Source organism: Suricata suricatta, chromosome 14, assembly GCF_006229205.1.
Source record: "Suricata suricatta isolate VVHF042 chromosome 14, meerkat_22Aug2017_6uvM2_HiC, whole genome shotgun sequence".
NCBI lineage: Eukaryota > Metazoa > Chordata > Mammalia > Carnivora > Herpestidae > Suricata > Suricata suricatta.
The window spans coordinates 45053967-45080468 of NC_043713.1; the positions used below are offsets into that span (position 1 = coordinate 45053967).

The 26502-nt window shown below is 40.3% G+C and overlaps 1 protein-coding gene and 1 long non-coding RNA gene across 4 annotated transcripts in view; one reads left to right on the forward strand and one right to left on the reverse strand.

Moving 5' to 3' along the window:
• The window catches only part of ZNF521 (zinc finger protein 521), a 245989-nt gene that overhangs the window by 201999 nt on the left and 17488 nt on the right, over positions 1–26502 (forward strand). For all 3 annotated transcript variants that reach the window (XM_029922631.1, XM_029922634.1, XM_029922632.1), the window contains 2 exons: positions 14458–14589; positions 17203–17318. In XM_029922631.1, the coding sequence (XP_029778491.1) occupies positions 14458–14589; positions 17203–17318 (248 nt within the window). The remainder of the gene's footprint in view (positions 1–14457; positions 14590–17202; positions 17319–26502) is intronic.
• LOC115278199 lies at positions 11028–13476 on the reverse strand. Its single transcript, XR_003902754.1, has 3 exons — positions 13407–13476; positions 12467–12601; positions 11028–11142 (listed from the first exon to the last, which is right to left on the reverse strand). It is a non-coding gene; the product is annotated as an uncharacterized LOC115278199 (long non-coding RNA).

The window sequence follows — 26502 nt, forward strand, 5'->3', positions numbered from 1 at the left end:
ATAATCATCCTCAGGTAGAAGAATGAGAGGAAAACCTACCGCAATAGTATTCGCATTGGTAAGAGCCTCCTTCTTAAAGGACTCTCAGAAGGGGGTGGGAGCAGACTTTGAAATTGTGTAGACACTTCATTCAGCTTCTTGTGCTTGAAAGTCATGTTGGCCTGAGCACAAAGTATGATCTTTTGCAGTAAATGAGGTAATATGCAGACCTAATCGGGTGAGTTAAGGCCACAGTGACTGCTTTGATTTGGAATTTCCCTGCTGTTATCACTTTAAGACCGAATTTCTAATATTCATTTCAAAAGACAGATGCCCAGATTCTAGGTCCTCTGCAATTCCCTCAGTTGCATCGTTACTTCTTGTTCCTCCTGCTGTTCCCTTTTGTGGGGGTGTCCCCCTGTGTCTTGGGTGCCAGTAGGTAGAAGAAAGAGCCTCAGAATACACTAATCAGGCCACAACACCCATTAATCACTTCCCCATCAGCCATTTGCTTACCCATAAGAATATTGTGGTAGTCTTAGGTATATCTAATTCTCTAAAGTTTTATTTTATTTTTATTTCGTTCAAGTAGCTGAACCAATTTTTAATTAAGGAAACTTCTCTTCCCATGCCAAGGAATACAATTTATTTTGTTACTGGGCATTTTTCTCACATATGCATCTATATACATGTTCGGTTATTGTGCTTGGTTGAAAAGATGCTAAAAATATTTACTGCCCTTTATCCTTTTGTGCACATTCATATACTGCTAATCTGTATTTCACACAGTCATTTAAATTTATGAAACATATTTCCTCCAATATTCAGAAAAGAAGTTTTCATTATTAGTTCATGTCAGACTATTCGCCTCCTCTCTCATTCAATACTTACTATCCTAGAATATCATACAAAGTATTTACTTTCCTTGAGATTATCAGGTATAAAAACTTTCATGCTAATCTCTGTCTTTAAGAAACCAAACATTGCTTCTGCTTTTCCGAAGCAAAGGCAGAGTAGAAGTCCAAGACATCACCATAGGTCACCTCTTATCCTGGACTTTTATATTTTCTGCTACTAAGAATGAAATTGACAAATGAACTAAGTATGATTTAGAGAAGGACATAAATTTTCAGAAAGGACATGAATTTTATAGTTGAATATCAAATTTCTACTTAGATTGTTCATTATAACTTTGAAATTTTCTGCTGATTCCATCCCATCATGCAAAGACAGAGCAGACTTTTTAAATATATAAAATGTTGGGGTGCCTGGGTGGCTCAGTCAGTTAAGTGTCCAACTCTTTCCGGCTCAGGTCAGGATATTGAGCCCCATATCGGGCGGGCTCTGCGCTGACAACTTGGAGCCTGCTTGGTATCCTCTCTCTTTCTCTCTCTCTCTTTCTGCCCCTCCCCTGTTGTGCTCTCTCTCACTCAAAAATAAATAATAAGCATTTAAAAAAATAAAAACTATATAAAATGTTTAAAGTCACTGATAGATATTTTAGTGATTTTTTTTCCCCAGTAGATTTCGTGTTAAAAATTATCAGCCTTCTTTATATTGACATAGTGTACAATCTTTAAATTTTTAGAACAGATCTTGAATGAGCTGGTTCAGGTTTTAGAAAAATTGTCATAAAGATAGGGGATTAAAAATTTATTGTGCCCAAAGCATCTTTATAATTTGGCATTATAGTCTTAGAAATATTTAATAGCTTTGCAGAAGGTAATATAAGGAATTGCTATCTAAGAAAGAGCAATCTTTAATTATTATGTCTCATTTTTCATTTAACAGATGCACTTAGTAACTAATCTATGGTTTTTGTGAGGCCCATTTCCTCATCTTTAGCTTTGGTTTTTGACCAAACAAAACACCTGGGAATATGTACTTCTTCATACTTCCAAGCTAAGTAGAAATAAGATAGAAATCTTTGTTACAACATAAATCTTTTGGCCTATCTTCTTTCCTTCCTTCCTTCCATCTTTCCTTCTCTCTCTCCTCCTCTTCCTTCACTTTTCCCATCTCAACAGATAATAACTGTCACACTTAGGTTGCTCTTGACTGACAGGAAACAAATAGAAGGAAATAGAAATGAGTCTGATTCATTGGTATGCCAGTAACATCTTGGCTTCTGCATATAGTGCCTAGATGTGCTGGTGTGTCCAGAATGATGCCCAAGAGAGAAAAGTAGGTTAGGAACATATTGAGCTAACCTATTTTCCATACATAAGTTTGGCATTTCCTTTTTAGTAAGCCACACACTTAGGAATATACACACACAGTCTCAGTTTCTTCCCAAATATTCAAATTAGTACCATATCAGGGAATAGTTCAGGCACTTAAGTATGTAGAATTCACTATAGGCAGACCAGAATTAAGAAATCAAGTCTTTGTTCCTGAATAATTATGATTCCATAAAGGAAAGCTCAAGCCCAGTCTCCACAGGTTGTCAGGTGACAGTTTAACCAAATCAGAGATTGTTGCCATTGGGAGTTAAGCGTCAACATTCTGCCATGGATGAGCTGTATAACCGTGTGTGTTTCCTTCACATGGACAGTTCGGACCAAAGCGCTTTGCCAAGAATGGAGTTCCCTAGTTCACTGCAGAATCTGGAGATATAGGGAATTTAACTTTCAGTACCAACAGGGGCTGCATATGAGTTAAGGCTTCACTTCGCTTCTGAAGAGAGAGTATTCTCACAAGGGCAAGAGAAACTTTAACAACAGTTGGTCAGAAAGTAGAGGATGAAGTGGATTGGAATAAATTCAGGGTTTTTCTTGCCAGGGGAGCAAAGGAGTGACCAGGCTTTGTGGAAATAGAAACAACTCATTGCACATTACTAAGAGGTCTAGAAAGACAGTAACTTACTCTGCTTAACTATCAACTTGAATCCTTGTATTTAAGGGGGAGGAAAGTTTTTTTAAAGTGAGGGTTTGGTGGGACAATGTAGTATCGGATTCGAGAACACCAAATTCTGGCCCTGGCCATGCCCATACACTTTGCCATCATGAATGTGTCGGTTACTATATCTGGTCTCCATTTTCTCATCTTTTAAACAAGTCCATAGTTAATTAGATTGTCTCCATGGACTCCTAGCCTTTGTCTAACATCCCAGATTTAGCCAATTATATAACACTTCCCCTTTCTTTTTTTTCCCCTTACGCATTTCTAGTTTATTGCTTCTTCATTTTACATTTAAAAAAGCACAATGTTCTGGGATCTTGGAAAATAGTTGAGCCAACAGATATGGGGTAGGGAAGTATTTATTAGAATATTTCTTAGTAAAAGGATAACGCCAGATTGTGGTCAGCCAACTCTCCTGTGCCTTCACAATCAGGTTTCCCGTATCACTTTTCAGATTTCTCTGAGCCTAGGGAGCATTATTTGTTTTTGGAGGGACGTTAATCACCTTATGGTAGTTTTATGCCATCCTCTATTTTTCTTTAAGCATAAAAGCTTTATCTGAAATCTAGTGTGGAAGAGGTAGCTGTATATAGGTTCCCACACTGTACGTTTATTTTTCTTTTAAGGGTGTTGTTGCAGTGTTTTCCTTTGCTAATGTATTTTGACACCTTATAGTTGTAACCTGCTGTTCTCTTTAATTGCTTATTGTTATTAATTATATAGTGGTAACGTAGTTGGCTGCTTGAGCCACTTGGCTGTAAGGAAATTCATTTATCATTATTGCCGTTGGAGCTACAGAAAAGTGCCAGCACTCTATCCAGAGATGAATGTTTTTGAGCTCACATCCAGTAAAATTTTGAACATGGGTCAAACCCTTAAGTGTTTTTCTTTCTGCTGCTACCCTTCGCTTCTGCTGGTCTCTGCATCGAGTACCTTCATTCTCTCTTATCTTTTGTTTTCAGTCCTTGATTTGCTGCCCTTTCAGTGAAGTTTATGTTATTCTCAGCACTCCACTTAGTGGCCTGTCCAAAGCGTACCCTTTATTTCCTCCTCATATACCTGTGAATTTCCTTCTTAGAATTTCTTTTAGAATGTGAGTAACATTCCTGCCTTTACAATTTTGTTACAAGCACTTTTCATTTTAAATCAGTAATGCTGATTGGAGGTTGTCTTAAGCCTCACCTTTCAATGAAAGTGATCGTTATGACTTTGAGAGTAACTATATACCTCTTCTACTCACACTATAAATAATCAGATGTATTTAGATTCCCAAATTAGGAAACTGCCAGTAGAATGAATGAATGAATGAATGTTATGCATATACAACCACGGGGATGTGTGCTTGCACACAGCCGGCTGCTTCCTGATATCTGTAGTTTCTTTAAATGTGGGCTTAATTTAGAATTCATGACCCCACAGCTGCATGTGCCACAGAACAGCCAGGCCAGAGAGTTCCTGTGCCTTCTGGCAGCGTGACATTAAATTCACACTAGTTAAGCCAACTTAAATTGAGCCTCCTTGAACCTTCCTAAATAAAACTAGTGGCCTTAATTACAATCAGGCAATTTAAAGGTTATGGAGCTCTAACTAGTCCTGCAGTATATCACTTTAATAATGCACAGGAAAATTTCTCTAAGGGGTGGCATCGTTTGATTAGAAGAATTCAAGTTTCACAGCACATTTCCAATAAACTGTTTTTAGAAATCTTACTGCATTTATGGCACCATTACCATTTTTATTCTTCAAGGCCAAGTTTCTAAGGTCACACCAATAGAACAATAAAAATGTGAGTCATTTGCAAATAATGCGCAGTATTGTGATTTTTGCATTGCTGCTTAGGATTTTCTTAGTACTGCCACAAAGTGAAAGGAGGATGGGGTCCCTTGGAAGTATGAGATTCTTGCCCCTTTTGTCCCTTCATGTCCCCTCCCGTCACAGAGTTAACTTGTGCTTTGGTGGTGAACCCCGATTCTGAACAGTGCAGTTCAGATGACTTTGCAAAAAGTCATCAATAACGCAAGTTTCTTAGCTAATTAGCTTTGGAAATGCCTGACTAGTTTCTTGTCTTGAACCTGTGGGCACTAAAATACCCCATGGTTGTTGAGATCCATAATATTTACAGAAGCTGGTGAACCTCATTCCATTTCTTTTGTTTGTTTTGTTTTGCTGTTTTTTTATTTTGTTTTAAAATCATCAGTGATAGCAGGCTCCGCTTTCTAGCAAAGATAAGCAGCTTTTCGGTGTTTGGAGACTTTCTCCTTCAAATAACTCGTGGCTTTATGCCAGGAAGAAGAAGGTAAACAAAAGGCCCTGACCCTTGCCATCAAGTCAGCACAGCAACACGAATACTTACCTGATGAGAGCCGTGTCCGGCGCGTGGCTCCCGTGGCTGGGCCGCTGCTGCACGGAATTCATATTGACTGTTGCGCTGTCTCAGTACTCCAAGAGGTTTTCTTGATGGATTTAACTTTAAAGCAGGTTACGTTTAGTTTCTTTCGATTTGACCAATTTGTGGGGTGGGGGGAGGTTTTGTACAGTACTTGAAGGTAATATACCTACACGCCTACCCGGGCCAGAAGTCCCAGCCATGAGGCACTGAGAACGTGTATTTAATACCAAACAAAAGAAATTTTAAGCAAGGAGTGCAATCAGTGCATGCCTCTGATTAAACCAATTAACTAGAAGAATGGAGCTTTGTCATATCCAAATCCATCGCTATTAATAAAAGGTGTTTAAAAATATGTGTGCAGCAGAGGCTTCTCTATGACTGAGGGCAAATAAAAGGTAATTCTCCCTTCTTTCACGTGGTTCTTTTTTGTATTTCAGATATAAAATGCATGATCACACTTTCCCTCTTGAAACAGGAGATAAGTTTGGGCTCCTCAGTATCTTGCCAGAGATAAACTGGCACATAAGGCAGTTACTTTGTTAATGCTTTATTTACCAGAGCATTTCACTCGTATTACGGAAGTGAAGGAAACAGTGCAGGCAAGCAGAATCAGGCAGGTTTGGCTAGTCCAAATGTGCCATCGCATAGGGCTTCATGTACAAGGGAACGGAGTGAACTTTTTAAACAATTGATAAATAATAATCGTCTTGGTGTCAGTCTCGGCATTTTCTTCTGATCGAAATTACATGTAGCACCAGCTGAGTCTGTATTTCCCATAATTTCAATAAATATTTACTGAGCCCCAGCCATGAACCCTGTACTGTTTTAGGTACGTGACACACATCAGTGCACAACACAGACAAATGTCCTTGCCCTCCTGAAACTTGCCTTGTGGCACAAATTGATGAATAACCCCAAAATCCAGTGCTTGGCACGCCCTTGTTTGGAGATGTCGTGGGCTGCCACCCACCACTCTAATAGCTGCAATGAATTACCGGAATGGAAACATGCTATTTCCAATCACATTGTATGTCTGATTTATGATGCAAAAGGGAAGTAAATTTTTATAGTGTCTGGTGTGCTCAGAAACTTTGCTGTCACTGCAGAGAACATTGCAGCACTAGGATTAGGTGGTGAAAAATTTGTAAAAGAACAAGGTTACTTTCATGCATTCAGGTGAGCCTAAATAAGGGGGGAAATGACTGTTCAAGTAAAGTAGACTCTTTCAATGCGGTACAGCGGCATACACGGAAGTTACTTTATGCAACAAGCGAATTTTTTGGAAACCACGCTGTTTTCCACCGAAGCAGGTGTAAGGGATGTATTTCAGACTTAGCTAGTCTCAGTCCTCACTCCTAACTCTATTCTCACCCTTGCTTTTTCAGGGCTAACAGTATCTCTTCATAGTTAAGAATGCTTTTCTTAGGGGGAGGGGTGAGTGAGCTCAAAGTGATTTTATCGGTGCATTACCAAAAACGGATTTTTTTTAAATGAAAACATTTGGAGCCCAGGGTTTTACCCTTAAAGCTATTTGCTGGCACTGTATGCTTTCTCTGAGACTTCCACATGGGCTCATGTTTAGATTAGGAAAGTAGAGAAGAAAAGGCCGATGACGTGGAGGTACCAAAACACTGGTCAGGTTTGAAAGATACCTTTTCGTCTACATGCTCATCCTTATTTTCAGATGTGTGCCAAAATGTCGCTGCTGCATCCCCCCAGGTGGAGGGAAGCCACTTTTTTCAGTGGGTTGTTTTATTGTTTATTGTTTGAACAGCATTCCAGTGTTCTCCTCCTACATGAGAATATTCAAATAACTATACCCACAACTGATAATAATAGCCAAAGAATTGGACAATACTGCATCTCAGAGCATCTAAAATCCCACTGCCTGCCTCTCCCATCCTGGCCCACCTGGACCTCCTGCTAGTTTCCAAGCTGCTGATGTTTATGGGGCTCTAGGCAGCCCCTGGGCTCTTTAAAATCTGCTGGGTACAATGCAGCCTACCCCAGTTGAATCATTTCCTGCTCCAGCCCTGCTGATAATGAGAAGTTCAAGACAGGAAATAACAGTGTCAATATCAGTGGCTTTGCTTATAAAGTCCAAAAGCACTGTAGCCTTTAAGACCGTTGGCCAAAAACAGATAGTAACTGAGTTCAACGCAGACTTGCGCCTTGTAGGGCTCCTTGAAATAAAATTCTGGCAAAGACACATGGGATGCATATCATTTTGCTTTTCTTGAGATACGTAAGGGTGGCACGTGTGGATAGTCAAAGTCGAGGCACCTGGTGCTCATTTATTCCTACTGTCCCCAGCGCCCTTTCTCTCTTATTGTGGAGTCTCATGCTTGAATCCTGTATTCCTCTCTTGTGTGGCATAGAAACCCTGACAGTGGCAGACATTGCCATATTGCCAGTAAGAAAATCCAAGAAGGTGATCGCATCGTCCGTCTTCAGGCGACGTTCGTTTTCATGTGGAATTGTTCAAAAGGACAGGGCAGAGCTTTTTAACTAGTGTAAGAAAATGTTTGCGTAATATTCAGCACTCTCAAATTCTGCCTTACTTTGGGGGCCTAGTGACTCATCTACTCTCAGACTTTGAGGCCTAAGTAATACTCTCCATTGCCAAATTAGCACCTCAGTGTGTTTACGTTACAGTTGTGAAATATGTACAGTATATAATACAACAAATTACAGTGGCCTGAGCACCGTGGAGCTCCAGAGATGTGGTGGCTGTGTGTGTGGCAAATCACAGCACAGCCTGCCTATTTTTCTCCTCGTGGTTTCTAGGGTGAGCCAATGTAGCCGAGGGGTGAGTTTTGTCATGTATGGCTTTTCTTTGTTACTCCTCAGACCCCTAGCTTATAAATGTGTGCTTGGAAATGAACTCTCGGAAGAGGAGAAGCAGAGTAAAGGGTTGGGGGTTGGGAATTGGTTTAGGGCATAGTTTTGTTGGATTTAAAAATATATATAAGGATATAGTGGTATACATGTTCGGATGGGAAAAATTACAACTGCAGGGCATTTGATTCCTCTGTCTGGATTCCAAGGGCAGAGTTTACTCCCACTCAGATCAGAGCTTTTAAGTATGGCCCCGGCCACATGATGAGGCACTGAGAGGGGTTTGTATCTTTGGACTTTAGCCTATAGATTTATGCAGTGGAAGAGGCTGGAGGACCCTTCTGGCCAGTCTCGAGGGTAAATAAGAGAAGGAATTCTACTTATAAACCGTTACAAATTGGTCCTCAGTAATGGCTGCCGTGTTGATCAGACGTTACAAGGGGGCCCCCAGTGATTCCTGGGATAACAGCTGCGTGTAAGTCAACCACTGAACATTTGCTTGTAGCTGCTCTAGATTTTTGTTTTTATTGAAGGAAAAGGAGTATAAACATGGGACACACAGTCTGGAGGCTGCTTAAAGGGTTTCTCTTGTTTAAAGCTTATATTGAAATGTCAGTGTCTAACAATTGTCGTGTCGGAGCGAGCTTATAATTTGAGTTGTGCTTGAACATTCCAAATGGTAACTATTATTTCTTTTCTCATACAAAGAAGACTGACGAACAGTTCTGTTGGTCCAGGTTTTATAAATTGGAGAGATAGAAATTATCATTCCCGGGGCACCTGGGTGGCTCAGTCGGTTAAGTGTCCAGCTTCAGCTCAGGTCATGATCTCACAGTCTGTGGGTTCAACCCCCGCATCGGGCTTTATGCTGATGGCTAGGAGCCTGGAGCCGGCTTCAGATTCTGTGTTTCCCTCAATCTTTGCCCCTCCCCCACTCGTGCTCTGCCTCTGTCTGTCTCTCAAAAATAAATAAATGTAAAAAAAATTTTTTAAATAAAGAAATTATCATTCCCCTCTGAACTGGCCTCAGACAAACGGATTTTGTTCTTACAGCACAAAGTTTTGTAAATGATTATCACGTTCCCTCCTAAGGCATTGAGGTGGTATTGCAATTATGTATTCAGACTCGTTTCCTTTGAAACACTGAAGAGTGGAGTAAATATTTACATTAGCATCAGTGTCTTCTATGTAGACTTGATTCCTGTTAACATTTATGTTCATGCTTAAATGAAGATTAACAAATGGAAGTAATTATTTTAGCTGAAATTTATATACATGTAAAATCACTTCTCAATTATGCTCACACCGTCAGTGGTCATGCTTTACAGCGGTTGACCAGGGCAGGAAGTCACTGGCCTCCAGCATGTTCTCACTAGTGAGAGGTTCACTCATGCCTTTCCTGACCTTGGACCCACAGTGCTGGCCACAGGCATGCTCCCTTCCACCAGTACAAAACAAACAGGGGTTTTCTGGAAAGATGCGGGTTTATTCTGAAAGGTCCATGGTCTTCTCATTCAGTTGACTAATCTGTGCTCTAATGTTTCTTTCTCCCTTTCCATGTGCTAATTTCTGCTTTCGTATGTATTAGCATACTTTTCAGCCTTGTGTTTAGTCTGGAGTTTTTTGGGGTGCCTGGGTTGCTTAAGCATTTGACTTCAGCTCAGGTCATGGTATCACAGTTCATGGGTTCAAACCCCGCATTGGGCTCTGTGCTGACAGCTCAGAGCCTGGAGGCTGCTTTGCATTCTGTGTCTTCTTCGCTTTCTTTCCCTCTCCCACTCATGTTCTGTCTCTATCTCTCTCTCTCTCTCTCTCTCTCTCTCTCTCAAAAATTAATAAACATTAAAATTTTTTTAAAAAGAACTGGAGCTTTTCTGTACTGCATAATATTGCTCATTTCCTGTGTAACTTTTTGACAATCAAAATTTCAGTGTGACCATCAATCTTTATTAATAGGGTATGAAAATGGTAGTGCTTTTAGTCTTTAACTTCCAAAGTCACCTACAAAGGCAAATTATGCTCACTGTGGAAAATCTAGAGACTGTGGATAAGCAAAAAAGGGAAGCAAAATCTAGAAATTTCATCTGTAGATCTCATCTATAACTCAATAAAAGAAATAGGGCTGCACTAGCCTATTATATCCTTAATGGAATATTGTAATGGTTATTAAATCAATTGACTCAGAATCTCTTTTTAATAAATGAGTCAGACTGTATTATCCAATTACTGTCAGCTGCTACCTTTCCGGAGAGCAGAAATGGTTACTTTGATTGAATTTTTAGGCTTTTGGCACCTTTAGGAAGAAGAGAGATAAAAAGACAAGGTGCAAGTTGTGGCTTCCTCGGCAGAATCCTGAGCCTAAAGTTTAGTTCACCTGAAAGCAGAGGCATTGATAGTGCCACTTCATCAACATCAACTTGAATTTAAAACCACAGTGTCACTTTACAGTTCCTTACTATCTTAATACCAGGTAGCAAGAAGAAAGGAGAGAAGCTCACTTTTTTTATTTTTTTAATGTTTTTTAATTTATTTTTGAGAGACAGAGACAGCATGAGCAAGGGAGGGTCAGAGAGAGAGGGAGACACAGAATCTGAAGCAGGCTTCAGGCTCTGAGCTGGCTGTCAGCACAGAGTCTGACGCAGGGTTCGAACCCACGAACCGCGAGATCATGACCTCAGCCGAAGCTGGACGCTTAACCGACTGAGCCACCCAGGCGCCCCAAGAAGCTCACTTTTGAAAGAAACAGGGTTTATCTAAGGTAGATCCCCCAGTACTAAGGATTTTTTTAGAAAATTCTTTGAAAACAAAGACACGGCTCTTAGCCACACAATCAAATAGAAAATATACGGGAGCTGAGTCCAGCAGACACTCTGAATAAGGATAAACTTGTGAAATTCTTATTATAAGTACCTTTTTTTTATTTCCCAATATTATCTCTACCCCGTTCTTCCGTTGAAAAGTATAAAACAAGTTCTGTTAACCAGTGGTAAAAGTGTTCTGGGTCCTCCTGTCACTCACTCATTATCCAGTTGACCCTGTGGAAATAAGCAAGTATGAGCATGGAGAAAGTGAGTAGGGAAGTTAGTAAGAGTGGGAGAAATGGCTAGATGTGTTCAGTGTGTGGCTGGAAGCACACGGACTTTTGCTTATCTATCATTTGCTGTGTCATGATTCGGGTATATTTTCTGTCCTACTCAAATAGCTAGGAAAAGTCTTGGAAAAGACCTCTAATGTAACTTAGAAATGAAAGGCAGGTTGAACCCCCAACATCTTTTTTTTTCCATATTAAAAAATGTGCTTTAAACTGTAAACAGTTCTGAAAATGCTGGAAGCTATTGTTATGATCATTACTATCACTTAGTGGCTTCACTGAGTATGGGATTCATGACAACTAAGTCTGCACTAATCATGCATAAATGCTTTATCATTGTGTGCCACCTTTTTGTAAATTCACCTCACTACATCTGGATTATATAATGTGATGGAACGTCTCTGTTCTTAGGATAGGAAATAAATAAAACCGATGAAGACATTCTCCTTGTATTCATACACATATATCTTTCTCCCCTTCTATTATTTTTTTCAACAAAATACTCATACTCAAGAAAGAACATCACATTAAAGACCATCCTAACTTGCATGATTTACTTTGGTTCATGCAACAGTCAATCATTATCCCCAAGAAAGCCAACCAGGCTTACGTATATTACTTCGCAAATATTGCAAGGTCGAGAATTCCAGAACAAATGTGTATACTTGCTCACACCAATAGGCCACGTCTTGGTTCTTGTGCAAAACACGTAATTTAGAGATGAAATTAAAACTCCTGGTTACCTTCTTACCAGCAAAGTAAGGTATGCAGCATCGAGGAAACAGAAACATTTAAATTTGGCAAGTATTTCTGATGATCAACTTCCTGACGCAATTCCCTACAATTTGTTAATATTTAAAATTCGGAAAATTTTTGGTGACTTTAGGATTAAAAAGAGAGAGAGTGAAAGGAACAGATGAAAACCCCTTGATCTTATATAATCCCTAAAGCTTTTTGTATAACCCCTTGTCATGTCAGTATGCACAATTAAACTCCTTCTTACATAATTATAATCAAGGAATTTGCTGTGCCACCCAAATACAGAGTAGGTTTTTATCTCTTGTGAAATGTAGACATTACTGGGTGGCTTAATTAGTGCTTTGCTTCTTTTTACAAATTCCAATCCTCTGCTTCTAAAGACTCATACTTGTGTGAGAAGAAAGATTAGGAATACAAATAGAGTGATTTTACTCCTAGTTAGCTAATAATAATTCGCTTTGTAATTGAGCCTCTGTGCTGCCAGTAGTGTCAGCTGGAGAAGGACTTACACATGCTTGTTGTGTTGCATGAAAGGAAATCGCTTTGGAGAAGAGGCTCGTTACCCGCATGGTATGAATACGTCTTTCACATTCCGTAGACCTGGTAGATCTGACACTCATGTTCCTTAATAACATTTTTAATCACTGAAAATAGGAGAAGATAAAAGTATAGCTTGATAACAAACCAGGTTACATTGTAGCCTCTTTGCCGTTACTCTGTCTGATAGGTCATTTGGGAGTAGTTGGTGTATGCCAGAGCCTATTTGCTAAGGTCATGGACCTTGAGGCCAGGATGCCTGGAGTTGGTTCTGGGTCCACCGAGTATTGACCCTGTGACTCAGGGAAAAAAAATCACACTCTCTGAGCCTCATGTTTCTCATCTGTAAAATGGGGCTAACACTTAACATAATGAATTTATATCTGGGCACTTAAAACAACAGTGTCTGAAATGCAGAAAACATTCCATATGTGTTATGTTGGCTGTTCATTCTAGTGCTACTGGTTTTCATTTCTTATAATGCAAATTGAAATAAGCTGGACTAATCCTTAAATTTGAAGCTCCAGAAACATTTTAATGAGGAAAAAGGCAACCTAAAAGTAACGGTGTCTATCGACAACAGAAACTCTTCCCGTTATATAGCAATTATTTTGACATTGGGATATTTTTCTACCATCTTGTTTCTAAGATATCAAAGAAAACTCCAGGACTAGTCAAAACTGAGGATAGAGCTGGTAAAAATTCCTTCAGAGAAAGGCAGAGTCTAGATCACAGGGTAAAATTGAAACTGTCTTACAAAGTAGAAGAAACAGTGAACTGAGAAGATACGGAGAACCAAGAGTAAAGAGCACTTGTAAAATAAACTATAAGCATTAACAATCTTTCAAAATTGCCCAGAAATCTTGGGAATAGAAAAAGAAAGTTTGTGTCAATGGGAGTGTCACCAAAAACCTGATAGTTAGAAACAGAAATCTGTAGGTGTGCCCAGGTGGCTCCGTCTGCTAAGCATCCAACTCCTGATTTTGGCTCAGGTCATGATCTCACAGTTCGTGCTGTGCTGACAACACAGAACTTTCTTGGGATTCTCTCTTCCTCTGCCCCTCCCCCGCTCATACTCACTCTCACTCTCTGTCTCTCCAAATGAATTAATAAACTTAAAATAAAAAAGAAAGAAATTTGTAGAACATTCTAGGTAAACCAGAGCAGAGACTTAAGGAAGAAGCTGTCCATTTTCCATGGGTCCATTATTTTAGGACTTTGGAAATACATGGCCATAAATAATGATAGTGAAAAAGAAATGCCTTATCAGTGATAAGGCTTAACAAAACTTAACAAAATGCATTACCCTAAGATAGATTGTGCCTTCTGAATCTCTTTGGATTTTAAATTCCAGAAATATTTTACACTGATACAAATTCATAGGTAATGTGAAATAAGAACCCAAAACCATATATGCTACTATATATTTATATTTGGTGATGGAAGTAGGTTAACGTATGCAATTACCCTTCTCTGTCAAAGATATGATGTGTGGTCACCTGGGTAGCTCGGTTGGTTGAGCATCTGACTTCAACTCATGTCATGATCTCACAGTTCTTGAGTTCAAGCCACACGTCAGGCTCTCTGGTGTCAGTGCAGAGCCCACTTCGATCCTCTGTCCCCCACCCCCTCGGCCCCTCCCCTGCTTGCACTCTCTCAAAAATAAATAACACATTCTTAAAATGTGCTTTGGGGCTTGCCAGGGTGGATCAGTCAGCTAAGCATCCGACTTCAACTCTGGTTATGATCTCATGGTTCATGGGTTTGAACCCTGCATTAGGCTCTGTGCTGCTGGCTCGGAGCCTGGAGCCTGCTTCGAATTCTGTGTCTCCCTCTCTCTCTGCCCCTCGCTGGCTCGAACACATATACTCTCTCTATATATATATCAAAAATAAATAAACACCAAAAAAATTTTTTAAAGATATGATGTGTTTCAACTTTTCTGTTCATGTATTCTTAACAGATGAAGGACTGAACCATGAATGTAAGCTCTGCAGCCAGACCTTCGACTCCCCTGCCAAACTCCAGTGCCATCTGATAGAGCACAGCTTCGAAGGGATGGGAGGTACCTTCAAGTGCCCTGTTTGCTTTACAGGTAGGAAACTGTACAGATCATGCCTTTCCTACCAAAGCATATTCCCATCGCCATAGCCTTTTATGGACAGGACTTCCATTCAATTTGGGAAGAAGATGTTTGATTTCTGCTTATTAGCATTATTGATTGCCGCTCACTTAAAGGCTCAAATGGGCAGAAGGTTAACTGTCAGGATGAACAAATGGCATTTCAAGTTCTCTCGGAAGTTTGCACTTTTCCATTTGGAACACAAAATCCATGTTTTGTTCCCTTTGCTTCTCTCGATGTGAAAAGGTTACCGAGGCAAGGAGTGCACAAGGCTGCTGCGTTCTCACAAGACCTCCGACTAAAAGTGCAGCCGGGTTGCCAGCCCATGTCTGTTACTTAAACTTGGAGAGTTTTCTAACATTCCCCATAAGAAATTAAAAGGTAGTATGAAAACTCTCCCAGATTCCTTATGGAAGACAACAGATTAGATGAAAGGATTAGGTGAGGCGTTTATTTCCTTTAAACAGGATGGATTTTTAATATAAACTTATACTCTTAAGAAGAAACTTTCGCTGAGTGTTTTGCCTCTATGGTTTGCAGCAGCAAAAAAAAAGAAATGTAAATCAGAAACTCTGATTTAAAGCCCTTGGGGTTGAGATATGATCACATGTGTTTCTGGTACCACCTGCCCCCCAACAGTGACAAAGTTATTTTGGAAAATCCTTTATGATCGTTTTGCGTATGTCTTGAACTCAATGGTCAAGCCCCTCAAGGCTATGTTCCCTTCTTATTTGTAAAAAAAAAAAAAAAAAGCAAAACAAAACAAATATGTATCTTTCTCTCAGAATTGACTTCTTTGTTTGCAGCGCAGGATTCCAGGCATTGATTATTAACCTCTACTGCTTTCAGCCTGTAGATTTCTGTCCTGTAACCAAAGCGAGGGGCCGTGTTCCCTGCATGGTCACTGCAGTAGCACTTGGATGTGCTGATGACGTTTGCCTGGGAGGCTCCTCCTTTCAACAGTTCCATCAGCCACTCTTTGTTTTGGAACTGTTTTTTTTTTTAATTCTTTCAATTTATATTTAAATATATATTGGGTTGGGGGTGCTTTTTTAAATGTTTTAATTTATCTTTTTATATTTTTCTTTAAATTCCAGTTAGTTAATATACAGTGTAATATTAGTTTCAGATGTACAATTTAGTAATTCAATATTTACATACATCACCCGGTGCTCATCACAAGTTCATGCCTTAATCCCCTCACCCATCTAGCCCATCCCCCCACCCGCCCCCCTCCCTTCTGGTAACCACCAATGTGTTCTCTGTAGTTAAGAATATACATTGTTATATTTTTACCATAGCACAGGATTTATCTTAAGATACAATGAGTCAGGAGTCTGGGTTCTTTATAAAAGCTCATGGTCAGTCTTCATAAGGAAGACTGGGTCATAGTCTCATAATCGAGACCCCCCAATGAAACAGTTATTTCATGTTGTAGCTAGAAGCCTCATAACATGCGCTAAGTTATATGGAGATCAGTTGCAAATCTGTATAAAAACCCCATTTCTTTTTGTTGAAGTAGGTAAGAGACAAAAATGCATTAATCATGAGGCGTCTCCGTTTTCTGTGCTGACAGACCTGAATTGTTTCAGTGTATCATGAAGTAATTTTAGAAATAACAATTAAAAAAAATAACTTCCAATATAAAGCATGTTAGGTGGGAGCAAAGAAATCGGAGTAGTTTTTTAAGGTAATGAGAAATGTGATTAAAATGTATGACTCACAAGAACAATATTCTAATATTTTAGGTTGGCTGGCAATTAGAATAATTTTAATGATTAGAGTGGAGTCAAAGTCAAATGCCAACATCTTTAATAAATCCTCTCCCTGCCTATACAGATTAATATTGTAGATGCAAACTTTTTAGGTCACAGTGCACCAGGCATCCATCAGAAGTCAGTTCTGCCAACCCAAACACTGCCTCTGGCATATACAATTTAATTATTAATAGTATGTCTCCTAGGTAAACTGTTACACAGTCTTAGGGCCTTGTTTTGTAGTCATTAAAATTGAACATGTTTATATTATTGAAACCCTTGCATTCAGTGTGTAGGCTGAGTTGATCTTAAAGTATCCAAAGAGAATTTACCTGCCGTTCTGTTTCACATTTATAGACAGTGCCCCAGAGTAGCTGTGGGATATAATTTTTAGCATTAACACATTTAAATAGGGAACGGTTTGCCAGCTATAACTTTAGGCAAACACAATAAGCAGGGTTTTGGCGTCTATGATTTCTTAACCTGTGGGTTGCTGAGAAATAAGAGTCCTTTCTGTTCAGATGGGACTGTGCATTTGACAATTTTCAGCTTTATTTTTAAAAGATTTATAGGGAGCAGGGCCTCGATAAGCCTTTACTTTGGAGCTGTTTGGGTTGAATTGGGTGCTTGGTAGAGTGCCTCTTAACAAAAGCCGGGGACCCAAGTGTGAGCAAATGTGACTCAGCCCTCCCCGGGAGCCTGGCAGCGGTCGCACCCAGAAGGTGCGCTGTTCAGTCTCCTCCGCCTGGGTCTGTTCACAGGGAGTCATCGACTGAGGGCATTTCGGAAAGAAAATAACCCAAGGTTCACCAACCTTTTCTCATTTCAGTGTTTGTTCAAGCAAACAAGTTGCAGCAACATATTTTCTCTGCCCATGGACAAGAAGACAAGATCTACGACTGCACACAATGTCCACAGAAGTTTTTCTTCCAAACAGAGCTGCAGGTAATGTCCCCATGAGGAGAGCTGGGATTGAACTCAGTTGCTCATCTTATAGGAAACAAGGGCATTTTAAATCTAGATTCACGGTATCACTCACCCTGGGCAACCACGATGCCCTGCTCGTATTGGGGAAAAGGGAAAATTAGAGGCTGGATTAACAGACACCAAAGTAATTTTGCCTCTGGCTGCTGTCAATCATAAAAAGAACTAGAACAGACCTATAATTGGACCTTCTGACCCAGTGTGATAGGCTTAGGGGTCAGGTTTATTGGACTACGGGATCATCCACCTCGCTGTCAGGGCCCATTCTCCCCAATCCTGTTTTATTCATGTTCTGTTCCCAAAGGACTCCAAGCTGGAAGGATGTCCAAGTTATTGCTGTCCTGAGGGGCTTCAAATTGGAAGGGCGAAGGGAAGAGAAGAAAGGAGCTGGACTCTTGTCCAGTATGTTCCTTCCACTTAATGGAATAGAATAATTATTACTTATTAACAGCCTTATGGTTAAAATTTTGGCACCCAGAGACATTGGGTTTTGCCTTGAGCATCCCACTTGCTAGGTATATGACTTTGCACTGGTCCATAATGTCTCTGAACCTCGGATATGAAGAACTGACAGACAGGTGTAACACTTCTGGGGTCGTTGTTAGGTAACATGAAGTAAGAGGTCTGAATCTAAGGTACAAATTATAAAATATAATACAAATATTTGGTTGGTTTTATTACTGTTAGCAATAGACTAGAGGTTAAAATATGGGTAAGAGACCTGGATTCTATCCTAGAAGTGTTACTTACTGTGAAAGGAAAATAACTCTCATTATTTTTCTGCTACTTCACCTGAAAAATTGGCATAATACTTACCCTTATTTTTCTGACAAAGTGATATGAGTAACATTTTTGTTAAATTTCATTGGTGCCCTTTGAGGTGAATGGATTTGAATTTAAAATTATTTTATTATTATGAGCATTATTATTAAAAATTATTAATAATAAAGTTATTTAGCCTGAACGGGGGGGAAGGGGCAATTATCTTTTGCATTGAGTCCCTTAAACCAGGTCTGGTTGAAGCAGGCATCGGAGCTCCCCACCCCAACCCCTTCCCCACACACACTCCTTAGTTTTCCATCCTACACTGTGGACCCTGGGACAGATTTGTACCTCTGTGCACTCTGGGAAAGCCTGATTTATGTGAATTATGTGTCAAAATAAGAAATTTACAGTTTTTCGCCTGTTATTCTATAAGTAAACAAATAGAAAATTAAGGAGGTAAAATAAAAAATATATGGAAGAATGGATGAACCCAGAGTCATAGAGGTGTCAGTGAAATTAAAATTGCTGTCATACTTTTTATCACTTCTAAATAGATTTCTACTCTGTCAGGTCTGTTTGGGAATTGAATATGGGAGATTGATCAAGGAAGGCCTTTATCACAAAGTATATCTTCTTAACACAACGTAAATTTCTGTTTGAAAATGTATTCGTATTGTGATAGATTTCACACGATGAGTCATTTGGGTTTTTATGACTCTGTGAAGGAAATGGCCAGTGTACCTAGTGATACTTAATTAGCATGTAAACTGTGGAGCAGAATTAATAATAGCTTAAAACCAAAGTTGTAGAGATTCTGTAGAGACTGACTTCTCTCTAACGTTCTTGGAAGAAGTTTGTGACAAAATGGCACTTTTGTGCTCCATTAGTAGATTTCTCACACAGCTAACCTGGTGGCGAGACTTTGGCTGGTATCTTTCATTAAAAGAACACTGTGGCCATAGTAGCCCATAGCCCCCCATAGTACAGACTAGGCTGAGCAATAAAACACATCCTTCAGGACTCCAGGTTTCTTTTATAGTGTACTTTAGGGTTTCGTGAAACATACGGTATTCATTCTTTTCTACAATTAGTATACACCTGTGGCTTTCAAATTCTTTGATCTCAGAATGCCTTTAAAATGATTGATGACCACAAAGGGAGATGATTTGTGTGGGGTTTTACCTGTTGATATTTCCGTATTAGAAATCAAACTTGAGAGGTGTTTTAAACACAATACACACACGTGATTCTACTAGCTGTCAGAGAGGTGATGTCATCACTTATCGCTTGTCAAGTCACCTCTAAGGAAACTCCACTGTGCGCTCATGAAATAATGAGAGTGTAAAGGGCAAGTAATGTCTTAATGCTACTGTAAAAATAGTCTTGACATGACGACACCTTGAGGGGATCTAGAAGACCCCAGAAGTCCCTGAGCCCCACTTTGAGAACTGTTGGTATAAGAGATACAGTATGGAACATACAACTCTTCCTGAGTCTTTAAGATCTTAGAAGGTCAAACATATCTCACAATATTCCTGACTCGCTCATTCACATTGTGATCTGGGCCACCAGGAGAAGTATTCCGTAATCCAAAGCTATGAGCACTCTTTTTCAAGTCCCATTACCCCAAATCGTACATCTTTGGTCTTGATATGAATACCCAGGTTCAATATGTGCATCATCCTTTAGATAACAGTTGTTATAGTTAGTATGTGACCGTTTTTACAAAGCTAATATCGACAGTCATTGAAATATCTGTGTAAGTCTATTTTCTAAAGTCCTGAGCAGTAACCATGGCTTTTGGCTTCAATACATTCAGAAAAATGGATCAGAGTTAACTTTACTCTTTCTAGTTTTGAGAGTGTTTGGATTTTTATGCTTTACCCTCAGGGGTTCACAGTCCCGTACATTTGCTTTCATTACCCAAATTAGCTTTACACCTGGGCTTAGAGGATGGAATTAATGTAATTCTTAAAGATTGATTTCTTTTATTCCTGCATGAAAAGTGGGTATGGTAAGAGTACCAAAACCATAATAGCTTTGTTAATTTCTAGAATGAAAGAGAAAATGGACTGAAATTAAGGTAACAAAAGAAAATGAGATCGATAATGAAAATAATAAGAGTAGAAAAATGACAAATGAAGTCATTGTATCAGCCCACTGTAGTTCATGCTGGGGTCTGCAAAATAAATGCAAATTTTAAAATTGACATGTATCATACATACCACTTGAACTCATCTACTTTTTATGCCACTGAAGTCCAGAAAGGCAGACTTTTCATAAGAGGTTATGAAACGAAATACCCAAGAACTGAAATCCTGTTGGAGATTGAAAGCATATAGTTTATTTGACTCTTCTATCAGAGTGAGAATACAGGGTAAGTCAAGGATGAGCATTTCAAAATGGCCTCATAACACAACAATAGCATGTCTTTCAGTGGCGCCTAAATGATTTAATGAGCTTCCTTTCACCGCTTATGCCCAGTTAAAAGCATGTAAGCATTTGTGTGTGTGTGTGTGTGAATAGAAGTGCTTGTTGGGTATAAAAGTATATATCCAACACACACACACAGACACACACAGACACATGCACACGCACACCTGGGAGTATGTTATTTTCATTGATATTTGCCTACAATGCCAGCCAGAACTCAGATACTTCCTCTTTGTGCACTGTCCATCTTTAGGACACCAGTGATTCAGACATCCTCTTTTGGACATCACAGACCACAATTCCTTTCAGAGTTAAATGAGACAAAATCTCTACCTCTGTGGCAAACTCCTTCTAGGACATACCTTTTGCCAATATAGAAGGTACACTTTTCACACGACCCCTAAACCTTTCTTACCAAAAGGTTTCATTCCAGCTTAGAGATATATAATGTATCATTATTGGCAAGATAGAGTCTTTTTTTTGGTAGAGTTCTCCTTCACTTTTGCAAGCAATTCTAATCTACTTCTACCTCGCATGCTGGTGGGGAAGATGTGCTTTGGAATAAAAGTCCATTATTTGAACTAAATGAAGAGTTTGTTATTTTAAAAGCAAATGGCTATATTGAATGTTTCACATGTTTTCCTAATAGACCTCAAAACTTTTTCTGCAACACTTAAGGAAGCTGCTTTGAGCAAGGGATGGTTTGATCCAACAATAATATCCTACAATGCATATTTGTATCCAAAGTGGTTTATACAGGTGTGAGCAAGTGGTGTGTTTATAAAAATGCTGCTGAATAGGCCACTTTCTTTCAATACAGTAATTACTGTTTAATTGGTGCCTCTAGAAAAGCTACAATTCAATAGCAGTGATCAAATCATCCTCTTCCAGTGTGTCTCCATAGAAAGTTCCATCAGGCACCATGTTATGAATGTAATGAATGTAGAGGGAATTCCGGCAGGAGGGAAAGAGGGAATTGGCCTGAGTGAACTTCAAGCTCTGAGATCCTGGTATTTGAATTCCTTTGGAATCAAAGGTTATTTTGATATGCAGCCCTTCCCTTCTTGAGCTCACGAAAGCAGTGTTTCCCACATTGGAAAGGCATCTCACATTCTGAGGGATACACCATGATTGTCGGGTAGCCCTTCTTTTTCAATATGTGATTGTGTCTTTAGCTGTTTTTCTTCTCAGATCACTGTCCCACCAGATCACCTCATCTGGATGCATATTTTTCACACCACAGATTAACTGGTGCTCAAGTTTTACGGTCCTGTTTCTGAGAGAAAATGCTGTAGTGCACATAGGATGGGCTGTAAAAGACAAAAATACAGTGTGGCCATGTGGCTGCGGAATGGGCCACGGGGTCACTTGCTAATGTAGCTCTTTCCTTAAACTAAGCTTTTAATCAATTCAATCCAAATCTCTGTCTCAGGTTATTAAATAATACATGATGAGACATTTAGGAGTCATAGTCAAAATCACAAGTGCTATGCTATTTGCTACTATTGTCCCAGTGCCATTATTAATTAAGGAAAATACTTATTAATTCAGATATTTATAAAATTACCACATCATCCGTTTACATCAACCATGGTCCCAATCAGTCTATGACGTATCAGAAATAATTAAAAATCTATCACATTTATAGTCTCCTAGAAAAGATAAGATAATGCAAATGATCAAACATTATATGAGCTAATGTGTAATCAACGGTTATAAGTATTCCGAAAGAAGATGCTTATTCTCCAGATGGGAAACTCAAGAAAAACCTCATGTAAGAGGCATTCACGCTGCTTCTGAAGGATGGAAATGATTCTGATATCTGTGGTTATGGCAGAGTTAGCCACCCATAAAGTCTCAAATGGTTAGGGTTTAAAAAATAGTTTTCATGAGGGGTTTTTTTGTTTGTTTGTTTTAATGTGCTTCCAATTCTCTGTAGGCAGCTTAGTACAAGAGAAAGAGCATGAGTTACAGAGAGAAATCACCAGAGTTTGAGTGACAGGGTCACCGACACTTACAAGCTATTATTGGCTGTGGGCTTCAGTTTTAGCATCTGTACAATGGTCCCGTAGGCAATAACAAGGCTTCACACCTAACTCTCAGGTTCGTGGTGAGAGTGCAGCAGGGTAGGCGACACTGAGCATTCCGTGCAGGGTGTGGAGCAAGACAGGCACCGGGTGAACACCGGCTCCCTGACTCTCACCCCACTCGCTAGTGCTGACCTGAGTAAACCAAATCAAGAGTAGCCGTCACTCAGAAATAAAATTTCTGGGAGCGCCTGGGTGGCTCAGTCGGTTGAGTGTCCAACTTTGGCTCAGGTCATGATCTCACAGTTTGAGTTCCAGCCCTATGTCAGGCTCTGTGCAGACAGCTCAGAGCCTGGAGCCTGCTTCGGATTCTGTGTCTCCCTCTCCCTCCCTGCCCCTCCCCTGTTCACATTCTCTCTCTCTCTCTCTCTCTCTCTCTCTCTCTCTCTCTCTCTCTCTCAGAAATAAACAGTTTTTTAAAAAAATTTTTTAAAGAAGTAAGATTTCTGTCTCAGATGTGTCTGAATTTTCTCTGTTCTAGTTCTATCGGAATAATTTCCCAGTTAATCACACCTTGACATAGTTTCATGTTAATTGGTTTCCAGGTAGAAATTCTCATTTTTAAACATTCATCTTTTTCAAGGGATTAAAGAATCTTGGGCTTTTTTCTTTCGTTTTTTTTTTCTTTTTAGCATATAGCCATAAAATGAAACATTTATATTTGCTTTCAGAAATGTATTTCAAAACAACCAGGCCCTTCTCTCCATATACCCCAAATGAAGGACCTGTAGACAAAACACAGTTTTATCTCGCTCCCTCCATCACAGACAAGGTGGAGTCTGGGTGTGACGTGGGCGAGGGAAGGTTGTTCACTCTCTTTGTTGTCACATTTTTCTCTGAGTAAGGCCAATCCTCTTTCTCCAACAGGAAGAATGGAAAAGTGTTCATTTAAAGAAGTACCCTGAAACTATTTTGCCTCGGATACTCCTCACAACCTGTGTTTTTCAGTTGTCTTGTTTTTATTTCTAATGGAGTTTGAAATTCCTTTCATTGTCCCCCCACTCCAACTCTGAGACGCAGCACCCTGTCCTGCCTTGCCTCTTATCCGACGGCCTTCCTTTAGGAACCCCAGACTGGAAGATTTGCCCGTCACCATGTCTGGGCCTCCCATAGCTGGGCCCCAGAGGGGTCCTCTGGGAGAACAGCCGTTGTGGGGGGCATACTTCCTGCCTCTCCCCGGGTGACTCAGGCTTCCAGGTACCTCAGCTCGCTTCCCTCAGATCCTTTGGACCTCTGTGAGTCTCTCCTTCTTGGGGCTGAAATCACAGCCACATACATAGCCTCAGGGATCTCAGGAGCGTAAATTGTGTCAAGTGAGCATGTGGGTCTGGAACTGGTCTGTCTCTCCACCACCTCATTTCTCTGCTTTGTGGGCCTGCGGGGCTTTTGAAGTAAATTGGTGCTACACCAACTTCCACTTAATTTGCTCAGTGGTTAAATTGATCTATCTCTTTTATTTGATCGAATCTCCAGGAACTGAATCATTTGCATTGATTTATTGATTGGTGCTTTGTTTTCACCATTACTTTTGATCACTTTCAGCTGTTAATATTGGATAATTCAATCAGGATTGATTGGACTTACCATTGAAGGCAGAAAGTTAATCATATAGGACAAAGAAATAGGACACGGCTAACCTCGGTTTGACTGTTACTCATTTTCTCTCTCTCTCTCTCTCTCTCTCTCTCTCTCTCTCTCTCTCTCTCTCTTCCTCCCTCCCTTCTTCCCCACTCCCTCTCTCTTCCTATCATCTATGCAGTAGCACAAAGCTAAGGTTTTTCATGAGCAAAGAAGGGAGTTTAAAATTTTATAGCATTCACAATGCATCTAAAGACGAGGTAGCTTTATTTTGCTCTTTTATAAAACTGCATCTAGAAATTAAGCATGCATCCAGAAAGATAGATAAGCATGATTGTCACAATGAACTCATTTGGACTAAATGAGTAAATGCATTTTCAATTACCCGTTTTGTACCAATAAATGCCTAATCTGCGTGTGCATGCTTAGAGGCACAACGTGGGCTCACCTTTTTCTGAATTTGGCCCTCACTGCTTCACCATGTGTCCTGCTAGTCAAATGTTCAAGAATCAAGTGGCTAATATGACTGAAGTAGGGGCAGCAGAGGTGACAGCAATAAGCTAAAACCACTTTATTTACATCAGAATCGTTTCTGCAACACCCCAGCTCAGGGTTTAAAAATTCTCCATCCATTAATTTTTTGATGTTCATAGCGATGGCTGGTTTTCGCTATTAAAAGATGGAGCACCACCTCCTCGTTCTAGGACTCATTCCCTCCTCCAACAGCCCTGTTGTTAGCGATCTGCCATTACATTATTTTTTTGTCTGGCCCAGAGTTGACGACAGATGGCCATCTCCGAGCTGCCATCAGTGCGACTTTATGGAGCATCCAGCTAGGGTGTACTGAAGAGCACTGTGGCCAGTTCCACAGCCCCCTCCCTCCCCGCCCCCTGGAAATGTTCATCACCTCTGCCACATTCTGCCTTGGCCAGGCTTTGCTGGCCCTGCCACCTTCTATGTCGCCAAGACAGCCTGCTGCCATAGCGCCAGAAGATCTGCCTCCTTTAGGAACGAGAAACTGCAGGCCTGACTGTCCTGTAAAGACTGAGCTTGGTCTCACCACATTTGTAGTCAGGTCCTTTGGCGGGACCTGGAAATCCAAATTTCTAGAACATTCTGCCCTCCAGAGAGGCACATTCGATTCCCACATAGGCTTCTCTTTTAGATGTTTGCTCCACACATGGATCAGCTTCCTCCCATGAGCAGAGACAAAATGCCAAGAATAGACTCTTTGTGTTTACAAACTTTTACCCAACTCTTGGAAAACACCACCTCCAGATCCAACTGTTGTGACAATTAGAGAAAGAGGGATGGTAATCATGGACTTCCACTATAAATCCCCCGAAATGAGCAAAGAATTCATTGCAGCGCCTCCTGATCCATCGATGTGGCGATCCGTCGGACAGCCACGAGGAATGAGCTGTTTTTGCGCATTTGGAGAAAGATTGATAGGCTGCTCTTGATCGAGTTTGCTAAGGCAAGGCAGCTTCTGAGCCGAGCGTGTATTTTAAGAGGAATTCACATTTGTATCCTTTATTGTTATATTTGCAGCGAATCTACAGCTCGGAACAGGCTCTGCCCTGCAGCTATGAAAGAGTAAGTTCCCCTTATTGGAGAGAGAGCAGTGTTCTGTGAAAGCCTGAGATGTGGCGGGCGAGATGAATAGTGCTTAAAAGCAGTGCTAGCTCGCGGTGCTGTCATTTAGAACAGCAACTCCAAGGCTTTAAACGGGAGTGAAAGACAGTGTAAACGAGTTCTTTAAAAGCGGTGAAATTTTAAACTGCCTAAAATAACAGACCTCCTTCATTGATAACTTCATTGAATGAGCGAGTGGGAGAACTAACCAACTGGGCAGGAACTGCCTTCCTGGAAGGGGAGGAGAAAGTGCACGAAAGGGAGGCTCTTCTCTGGGTCCCCAGGGTGTCTGGGAGGAGGGCATCTTTCTTTCGCACCCCCTCCTGCTTTGATTCCATTCTCGCAGCCTAGAGAAGACCACCTCTCACTGGAAACCTGAATCACCCATGAGAGGTTTCCTTTTCGGACATTGCCAGAACTTAATTTTTAGAATTATCTGACTTACACCACTGGGCACATCTGCTAAGTTTGTGTGCCTTCTAGACATAAAAGGCTACCAGTATACCATTAAATATCAGCAGTGAGCTTTGCTGTGCTTTGAGTTTATAAGGGTGAAAGGTGATGGGGCAGGAAAATAGAACAGTCTATTTGCTGTGAGCCAGGCGCTAAGACCTTGCTCCCATACTCAGTTATAATTCATGATGGTA